We start from the raw sequence: 10,643 nt of genomic DNA, 5'->3' as shown, positions 1-10,643 counted from the left end.
GACAGACAGAGACATACCTGCACCTCTGCCTTTCTTTGTTTTGCTTTGCTTCTTTGTTGGAAATGTCCAGAACATCAGTTGAGAGAAGAGCAGTAAAATGTAAGAAAACAAACAAAAAAACAAAAAGCAAACAAATTCGGGAGATATTTATTCCTGAAGTTTGTCAAGGCAGTGAAAACCCAATCCCTGAGAGAAGAGACTCCACATGGAACAAAAAGGCAGTGTTGGACGAGGTATATCTACACACAGACGGAGGAAACACAAGGATAAAAGCACCAAACGTTCTGAACACACCAAACACTTGCACACTGACAAGTTTTGCATCAGACACATTTGTGGGATTGAAATGTTTGGAACGTGAACAATCATCAGTACAACAATAACATGATAAGAACATCAAATTACTTTGGACTTAGAACACATTTCCTATCCAATTCTATCATGAATACAGTGTTTTAGAGATAAAACTTAAGTAGTTCAGATAAAAGATGTTGAACTGGCCACATGAGCATCAATGATCAATAACTAATAATAACTTTACATTATATCAATGCAAACAGTCCTCCTGCGGAATATCTTTGTTGAACAATATATTTGTGTCATTGACCCCACAAACAACACAACTATAAAAGTCACTTTAGGGTGAACGGTACTGAACAGTTTCAGAAGAAGGCACATTTCATATTAAATTTAAAGTTTTTAAAAGTGAGGTACACAGATCTCTAGAAAACATCCTACAAACATTGATAAAATAAGTTAAGTTTTCCATAATTTAGAGCACATCATCACGAACACAATCTGCAGTAAAACACAACAAAAACAAAACAAAGACTTTTTATATCCCCAGTTAAGACGTGTAAGACATAAGACACGTGTGTGTGGATCCATCTGTGGAGTCCAGATGAATCAGCGGCGTCTTCGTGTGTGACATGACGTCAGTGGCCCTCATTGACCGGTACCGTCTCAGCAGAACATCCAGTGAAATGAACGGAGCAATGTCAGTAGTATCGTCTCTGCAGTGTGCTTTAATGCTGCCACTTGTCACTTCCAATGTCATGGGGCTTAGAAAGCCACTAAGTCCATCAGGAGTTTTTACACCCGGCAGCGATGTCACTGCTCCGGCCTTAAAGTGCTCTGGTTCCTGTGGGTGTTGCCCCTGGTCTCTGTGGTCGTGGCGCGGCGCGACAGTGAATCACCTGTGGTTGGGCGACATGCGTCTGTTCCACATGCCACGTTTGGAGTGATAATGGTGGAAGAAGTTCCTCACGTAGATTCTCTCAACTTCAAGTCCGGCCTGGAGGATCCTAAGAAGAGAGCGGAGGGTTTTAATTGTCCTATTTTGCACTATAAATGTTAATGTACTGGAAAGGTAACTGTCATTTCAATTTGTCTGCAATAATAAACTATGCTGAATAATGCACTATGCAGAAATTATGACATAAGACATAATTAGGAACCAGCATCTCCATTTGTCAGCACTATGAGCACTATTATGTGTATCCGCTGTTTTCAGATGGTTTCTATTGTGTTTGCCCCCATCAGATATGTCCATTTCACACTGCTGTTTAGTCAAGCTCCAACAAATATGTCATCCAACATCCAATCCAATCCATGTACTTCAGTTGTACCATTAACTGAATGGACATCTGTTAAGATAGCATTGCACAAATCTTATCCCTCTTCGCTTCCCAACTAGTGGCGCAGAACAGGAACAAAGAGACACTGTTCCCCCTCTCAGAATCGATCAGGGGAATGATCATCGACGCAGCTCATCTGACAAACCTGTCCAGCAGCTCCCAGTCCTCTCCTCCCCAACGGTCAGTGAACTCTCTGACGTTCATGCCTCCCACAGCGTCTAGGTCGGATTTATAGATGCCCAGCAGGCCAAACCCATTGACCTCCCAGTAACCTGCAACGCACGCACGCACGCACGCACGCGCACACACACACACACACACACACACACACACACACACACACACACACACACACACACACACACACACACACACACTACAGTGTTACCTGGTGACGTGACTAGATGCTACAAGATGCTAGGTGGAACCAATGAGGATTATTTTACCAAGAAGATGATTAGATGTTAATACAACATCCAATAATCCAAAGGGTTTTTACTCCAGTGAAACAGTAAAACTAACGTACCTCTGGCATCAAAGGGCGTCGCCCCACAATTCAGCCTCATGACAATTGGAGCAAAGGCCATGTATCCTTCCACACAGTGTTTCCGAATGGTATCGATGATGACAGGTGGGAACTGGATGTGGAGGTCACAAAGAAACACAATGCTGTGTTTGTCCTGGAGGAAGAGGAGACCGTCAGTTTGCACTCATTCACCGATGTTTGAACAAACTGAAAACAGACAGAAGCTGTCCGACACGTCTGAAACAGATGAGACATGGATCCTGTCACTTGTACTCTAAATAAAATATGTGGAGACAGCAGGACTCACGTTGATGAGGTTGACGCCTGCTTGCAGACCAGCAGATCGCTCAAAGTTTCCACTTAACTTCACGTACTGGTACCTGGTGAAAGCCACCGAGAAAAGATACAACTTTATTCATCCGGAGAATTCTTGAGAAAGTTCAATGTTACAACACAAAACTCAACAACAGAAACAGAAAGTAGGGTCTCTGATAAGTAATATGAGTTGAGAGGGAGACACGAACACGCGCACACACACACACACACACACACACACACACACACACACACACACACACACACACACACACACACACACACACACACACACACACACACACACACACACACACACACACACACACCTTGGTAGAGAGGATTTCTCCAGAGCCTTCCTCACATCCATGTCCGTGCTGTTATAATCCGTGATGATGAGATTAAAATTGGCGTCTCCCGTCACTCTGAACAGGTCCTCCATGTCGTCAATCAGCTTCTGCACCCATCGAGCCTGGTTCTTCACTAAGAAGGTCACAAAGGAATACTATTTATTTCCACAGATCACACTCAAATAAACATGTTACATAATGTTACATAATTGTTAATTGTTAATCGTTATCTGTGGTGTAAAACTGTGGAATAAAGTAGATGAGAACACAAACATGTGCATTAACTTAAAATAATTTAAACACAAGTACAAACAATCACTCTTCGTCTATAAAAAACTATATATAAAAAAGAACTGCTAATTTTGTATTTTATACCTTTTTAGAAATGATTTTATTTAGCCTTGTATGTTTATAACCAGGGCTCCAAGATCAAATGTTTTATATTTTGAAGATTTTATACATTTATCTATTTTGTATATGCATATATGACAACGTAAGGGGGGGCTGAACATGAAAAGCTTTGCTTCCTTCAGGCCCTTCTCGAACTTGCACATTGCACAGTGAGTTATTGTTTATCTGTTACGTATGTTGCCTGTTTTATGTTTGTGCTTATTTGAGACAATCCAATAAAATCAAACATTTACATAAATTGATAATAATTAAACAAAGAACATTTTTCAGAGTGGCAAAAGCCAAATGAGCAAAGATGACGTGCAATTACAGGTCAGTGAGTCGCTGTCACGTGGGCGGGTACCGTACCAGGCACAATGAAGTGGATAGTGGCTGAAGGATTCCACAGGAAGCCCAGTGGGTTGCACAGCAGCAGCTGAGGCTGTTGGCTGTGACAACCTGACATCGCTGCTACGAATGAGAGCGTAGATGTAGCGCGAGAGGCGCAGACGCTGGCCGTTCAAATCTTCTAGCTCCAGCTCCAGAAGGTAGCGGCTGCCGAGAACGCCATCCAACCCGCTTCACCACGTTCACCACACGCACCAGAGTGAAGCTCCTGCAAAGACACACAGAGGGAATCACACAGAGCTGCAGCATAGACCACTGACAAATACATGGGTACTCGGACAGAAGTACACCGACAGGACACAGACAGAAGGACACTGACAGTACACAGACAGAAGTACACCGACAGTACACAGACAGAAGTACACCGACAGGACACAGACAGAACACTTACAGTACACAGACAGAAGTACACCGACAGGACACAGACAGAAGTACACTGACAGTACAGAGAGAACACTGACAGTACACAGACAGTGCACAGAGAGAACACTGTCAGTACACAGACAGAAGGACACTGACAGTAGTACACAGACACGTACCCTGGGTGTCTGTCGTTGAGGTGCTCCATGAACGCCGTGACGATGGGCAGAGCATCGCTGGGACGGAGCAGCAGGTTTCCAGAGACGTTGCAGTGCAGGTCGATCCAGTCGGAACGCAGAGCCTGCAGGTCCACGGTGTTAACCTGGAAGGTCTGGCTCCAGTTGACCTCTGTGTCAAACACGGGTGCAGGGGTCAAGTCCTCGTCGTCTGCACCTTCAAAGTCTGCTCCTTGGCCCCACAGATACTCTCTGTCGCCCCCTCTGGTGGCTCGCTGGCTGTAAGCGTCCTCCTTTGGAGGTCCCGTCCTGTTGATGCTGGTCATCCTTGCTCTATGAACACGATCCTCCACGTCCTGCTGCAGAGGCATATTCATCTCTATCTCTTTTTCTCGGAGCGTTTGTCTGGCGTCTTTCGAGGTGAGGCTCACTGAAGGCCGAGTGGTTTCCCTCCTTGGGGAAAGACGATTCACAGGCGCTGGCTGAACATCCCTCTTCCTGAGGATCAGAAGGTCCTTGTCTGACGGCTGCAGCTGAGGGAGTTTGGGTCTCTGGTTCATTCTCTGAGATTTCTGTGTGTGATGTTGCTCTGATGGGTTTAGCAGCCGTTCCTTTGCTCCAGGCCTTTCTCTGCCCCTGGGTGTCGATGCTCTGGTCCCCACTGACCTGAACTTTTGTCTCTTTGTTGTTTTCAGTTTTATTTTTGGACTGATGCGTCCCCTCGTGTGCATCTGCTGTGGTGGGCTTTGTGTCAGCACAGACTGTGACTCCTGCTGGGGCCGTCGGCTGTTGTCTCGGACTTGTCTCCTCTGTGTTTTCCGTCTGTGCTGACTGGCGTGTGAGGAATTCCTTAAGGGGGCCGTCTTGCAAGGAGAATAGCTTGCGCTGGCGTTTCAAAAACATAATCGTCATAATCATCCCCATAATCTGCAAACGGAGCGTTCTCCACAGGATGACCTGCTTTGTTTTCATCTTCTCTTGGATAGAGGTCATTGCCAACATATTGTCCTCTTCTAGGATGGATTTCTTCCTCTGGAAACCAAAATCTGACATTCCAAAGAGAGAGGACGAATGACAATCAAATCAATGACAAAACAAATATTTTGTTTCTGCTGTTTTAAGAGAAATGAAACACACCGCTGACTGCGTTCCTCCGCTCCTGCCTGTTGGGGGGGTCTAATCTCATGTATCTGGAGAAACCAAACCTAGAGGGAAGAAGAGGAGAACACCAGATTTGTATAAGGATTGATGTTGGAGCACAGCACCCTCCGCTGGTGACAGTGTGAAATGTGTTTATCAGTCGGACCAAATGAATTTTCAATCAACTCCTCCAAACAAATGGTCTCACATCTTTCATGTAGTAGGGGCTCTCCGGGTAGAAGCAACTGTTCTCTTCCTCCATGTGAGCCAGGCGTGTGTAGTCGTTGGGGTAGATGTAGGACAGGTGGATCTGGGGACATTTGTACAAAACGTGAAATCTTTGACAGTTTATTGTTCACAAGCTTTATGTAGTGAAAGAGCCTTTATTTTGTATTTTGGACGCACTGAGATTTTAACAAGGACAAAGGTGGAAAGTTTGAAGAGCCACCGACATTGCTCAAACATCTTGAGAAAGATAGATACTGATCTCCCATGAGAAATTCACAATCTCCACATGCTGCTTATTCGGAATGACACCTCAGTCTTTGTCCTTTCAGCAGATTCACTGTGATTGTGAATACGTGAAATTTAAATATACAGATGTTTACATGCACAACAGCAGCAGCGTGAAATAATAATAGGTTTCAGTGCAAAACACTAGATTGTATGATATTCATTTTTTAAAGAAGCTAATAAGCGCGTACAAACTGTAGCCCTTGGTAGCGTAGCAGGGGGAAGTCTTTGATGGTGTAGCTAGGTTTGTACGAGCAGTCAGGTAGAACTCCTTCCAGGTGCTTGGCATCTATCAGCGGAACTGAAACAAACAGCAGATTGGAGACACGATGACCTCAGACCCTCAGTGACTGCACAAACACTGGTATCCAGCAGGAAACTGGAACGAACAGAAGTCACCTCGGTAGAACGAGTCCCGCGGGTCGTTTCTCAGCATTGTCTGCAGTGGCACTTCGGGTGGTTTGCAGAGGTTTGTCGGTGGCTCGCAGCTGTCTGTGGTATGTGGGCGACGTCACTTATGAAGAAGTCAGACTCGTCTGTGGAAATAAAGCCACAAAGCGTCAAAATAAAACGTGTTTTGCACTGACTGCACAAAAAAACCACAGCACCTCGCAGACGTGAGAGTTTCTAAAAGGTGAATGTGTGTGCGTGTGTGAGTACTTACTAACATAGAGGGAGATGTGCTTCGATTCAATCACCCTGAACCTAAAATCATTGGTCCACAAGCTGCCACTGTGCAGAAAAAACACGTAGTACTCAGAGCTATCTGGTTGAAAAGAGCTGGAGCCCAAGAAATGAAACAGTTTGCCCAGCTACTTACAGCCACTTCCACATGATCCGTGCCTTTGTCATTCTGCTTAATGGACAACTTCAAAGAAGTACTTCCTCTGTGCAGAAAGCCTGTCAGCCAGTGAAACATTCTTAGAACATCCTTCATGATACAATCACAGGGCATAAGGTGTTTGCAAAACTCTCAGAAGAAGTATGATCATACCTATCATATCATATTAATAACATTATATAATTAAATTGAAAATAATATATGAAATATAATTAATATCAAATAACATAAAAACTAACATTTCCTACTAAATAATGTGCAGGTCTCTTATTTTTTTCATATTTTATTGTATCTGATCGTATTTTCTGTTGTGCTTGAGACAGATGCAGTTTCATTGTACTTGTGAGTTAATGACACGTTTTCTGCACTGATTCACAAACAACCCTTAGACAGTTCCTCGTTTCCTTTGTGTGGCTGAAATGGATTGAAAAGATGTTTTCTGAAACATTTGTTCCTCTACAAGAGCAAAAACTTAGTTCAGTATACACAGATCATCCCTTCATAGCAACATGTGAGTGTGTGTGTGTCTATATATAGATAAGAGTGGATGTTTCTTCCTTGAGCATCACAGAAATGATTTATGTCTCACAGACTTACAGTGACACTTTCCACAACACACAAAAAAGCAGCATGTTGAGAAACTCAGTTCTGATAAACCAATGTTTACTCTGCTTCAGCTCAGATTAAACCACCAGCTGTGCAGTAGACCACATTTGCGCATAGCATGTGGCAGCTCTCTGAAGATGTCAAACTACATGAGCGTTAGCTGTTTTTTCCACCCTTCTACAGCTCTTTGATGGTTTTATCTTTCACAAAGTGATGGTTGGTTTCCCAGAAGCACATGTGTATCGAGTATTGTGACACAGGTATTAGATGAACACAGATGACTTCTGGTTTAAAAGGTCACTAAATGATGCACAAACTTTTGTGACTTCCTCTGAGCCATCATGTTGATTCAGCTCATGAAACCACTGAACGCTGTCGTTCCAGTGAGGACACCTGATAGCATCTGTTGGCTCACACATGTCCGCCGCGTCTTTCAAAAGCCACGTTTGCTTCGCAGGCTTTCAGTCAAATCTCTGCAAGTCAAGACCTGCGAAACTTTGTGCTGCAGTGAACTTGAAGCTCCAGATCTGGAAACATTTATCGTCTTTAACAACGATGACACTGTGTGTCTTTGTCTCTGACACAGTAATGAAGGTTAGAAAGATGAAAAAATAAGATCAAATACAAAAGAGAAGTGTACTCTGACTGGGGTTACTGTTGCTGGAAATCAACGTGAATCTCATCTGAGCCAGAAACAGAGCTGATTTCCCTGATTGTCGGCCATTAAGGCTGTAAAAAAACACGACATAGAAAATCCATGTGTGTAAATGTGTTACAGGCTGACACAAACAGACAACAGGGGTCATCAGCTATGTTTGTCGAAGGGACACAATTTTTTTTCAACAGACAAGGATGGAATATTTTGTTAACTTAAAATTGTCCGTCACGGTGAAAGAGTGACACTGTGCCCCACGTGTGCTGCTGCGACTGTCAGTCAATAAAGTTACTGTAGTTCTCCTTCATCATCATTCCTGCAGGTGGGTCGGTACTTTTTCGTCTTTACCATGCGGACTTCAATCGTGGGCCGGATTGGAAGCTTCAGTGGGCCACCAGTTATAGGAATAATGCTCTATTTTTGTGAATAATGTTGTAGACTGATTCTATGACACAAACCTCTAGAGGCAGCTACGATAAGTGCTAATTTTCAGATTCATATTGGTAGCATTGAAAATTGATATATATTGAATGGATTTCACATTGATAATTTTCATCTCTGAATGAGCTGCCCAGTGTGCTCTCTGACCTCTGCATGCCGTTCAAGTTAGGCAAAACCCAGGTAGACTTGACAATAAGTGGTGATAAACAACACTTAAAGGTCTGAGGGTTTTGCCTGAAGCTGACTTAGTGACTGAGTAACTTCGCATTCCTTCCACTTGCTGAAAATCTGAAGATAAAATCAGCTGTTGGGTCACCTCGCTACTTGCGATGTCTGACTGGCAAACTTGTCAAACTCCCCAGGGGCCGTCCACTCCGTGCCAGTCTGTCAAAAATCCACAGAGTATGAGGACGCTGCATGTGGACCTGAAACCTTCATGACATCATGTGCTGTACCTTTCCAACCCGAGCCAGCAGCTTCACGTTGAGGGGCGACTCGTCTGTGCTGAGCCAGAACTCGGAGTTGTCGTCAGAGCTTAACGCAAACACAAACTCTCCTGAAAGACAAAGAGACAAAACACGCACAATGAGAGAAAAGAGATGCGATGGACAGGAGGGAAAGTCGACAGAGGAGTGGACAGGTTACCGTCAGCATAGGGATGGAGATAACCAAAGATCCTCAGTCCATAGTTGGTCCACTGAGGAGACACAGCCAGCTTCTGCACTGTGGTTCTAGACTGAAACACAACATGAGAGCCAGACATTTAGTGTGCAGAGACATAAGGATCTGACACGATGGTGTGGAATGTACCTCTAGGTGTGTGTGTGTGCATGTGTGTGTGCACTGTTTTTTGCCACACAGTGTCAACAGATGCACGTCAGTCAGCAAAACCAGCATGAGACCCGTCAACAGATAAAGAACTGATATGCACAGATCAAAATACAGTTTATACTGAAGTAGTAAACAGGTTTGTAAAAGGCCATTCTGACAGGGAACACTATGTTCTAAGTTAAGTGTTTGCACTACTTGAGGACTACTAAAATGTTATTAATGAATTAAAGGTGTGAAAAATGCTGAATAGCTTATTGTCACACTGCAAAAACTCAAAACCTTACAAAAGAATATTTGTCTTATTTCTAGTAAAACAAAATCTCTTCACACAATAAGACAAAGAAAAAGAAAAAGTAACTTTTTTGTTTTTGGGCCACGGTAAATTGGGAGCATAATGAACCACAACAACTAAAATGTTTCCCTTTTGCTTTAGTGCAAATAAGTGCAAGTACATTGAGAAAATGTTTGCAATTAATTAACTACAATGAAAGTGAATTTTCATCAATATTCTCAGTTTATCATTTGTTTATTTAGTTTATCGTACTTTACTAGCATTGCACACTACACAAGTACAAAACATTCGAGAAAACTATAGTTTTATAGTTTAAAGTATAGTTTAAACTATAGTTTTCACCTTATGATTAGAGCAATTTGTCTTGTCTTGTTTTTGAACTTTAAATAATTTTACATGTACATACATTTCCACATGTGTGTAGTGATCCGGACCCAAAACTGATTCCCCACACAGACCAAAGTGGAGCTCTGAAGGCAGGGAAGTTCCCTGGTTCTCAGTGTGACAGGAACAGCAGTTATTGATAAATTTGATAAAATTGCAGCTGATGTCTTCTATGTAACCTTCACTCTTTGCAAATTAATCTGGCGGGCTGGGCTGGTTTCAAGCTAATTTTCAATTTCAAAAAACTTTTTGGTTCAAGCAAAAAAATAAAACAAGTTACTATATTTAAAGAGATTTTATGACAAGAAATGAGACATTTTGATGAGAAATAAGACACACATTCTCAGTGTAAGAGTTTGAGTTCTTGCAGTGCAGACACTGCGGTGAACTGGAAACACCCGGCAGGCGTTTGACTCACATGGGGGTTCAGTGGGTAGTGCAGATTCTGGCGCAGATCCGCAGTCGAGCCTCCACACCAGTCCTCAAAGACGTGCAGATTGGCCCATCCCTGATACTGAGAGCAGAAAGCAGAGTCACAGGTGACGTGTCAGAGTTTGTGTCACAGAGTTTGTGTCATCGGTCTTAATACACACACAAGCTGACATAAGCTTTTCAAAAAATCACGCTTTTAAATACACTCAGAGGATCAAGCCAAACTATAGAGTGTCAATACATGAAAATGAATTATCGAGCCAAAAAAAAAATCAAATTTCCAATGTGTGGAAAGAATAGACATGAAAAAAAAAAAAGATAAACTGAACCTCAAAGTGAATCATGT

At 43.0% G+C, this 10,643-nt stretch overlaps 1 protein-coding gene across 1 annotated transcript; it reads right to left on the bottom strand.

Annotated features, from left to right (window-relative positions):
* Positions 1-1,192: 1,192 nt before the first annotated feature.
* On the bottom strand, positions 1,193-10,379 carry LOC144739878 (beta-1,4-N-acetylgalactosaminyltransferase 3-like; the record flags this gene model as incomplete). The annotated part of the gene is given in 24 exon segments (XM_078622766.1): positions 1,193-1,304; positions 1,783-1,909; positions 2,164-2,317; positions 2,471-2,543; positions 2,808-2,961; positions 3,588-3,673; positions 3,675-3,793; positions 3,795-3,834; positions 4,166-4,695; positions 4,829-5,056; positions 5,058-5,089; positions 5,300-5,369; positions 5,514-5,612; positions 6,007-6,116; positions 6,215-6,263; positions 6,266-6,351; positions 6,480-6,531; positions 6,533-6,547; positions 6,636-6,674; positions 6,676-6,715; positions 8,675-8,742; positions 8,814-8,914; positions 9,004-9,094; positions 10,284-10,379. Coding segments are annotated over 24 exon segments (2,571 nt in total), but the record flags the coding sequence as incomplete, so codon positions are not given.
* Between the last annotated feature and the right edge of the window lie 264 nt (positions 10,380-10,643).

Source organism: Lampetra planeri, unplaced genomic scaffold (assembly GCF_965212315.1).
Source record: "Lampetra planeri unplaced genomic scaffold, kcLamPlan1.2.h2 scaffold_1762, whole genome shotgun sequence".
NCBI classification, from domain to species: Eukaryota; Metazoa; Chordata; class Hyperoartia; order Petromyzontiformes; family Petromyzontidae; genus Lampetra; species Lampetra planeri.
The sequence above is the reverse complement of the archived record's forward strand: the minus strand, read 5'-3'. Positions and strand labels throughout refer to the sequence as shown.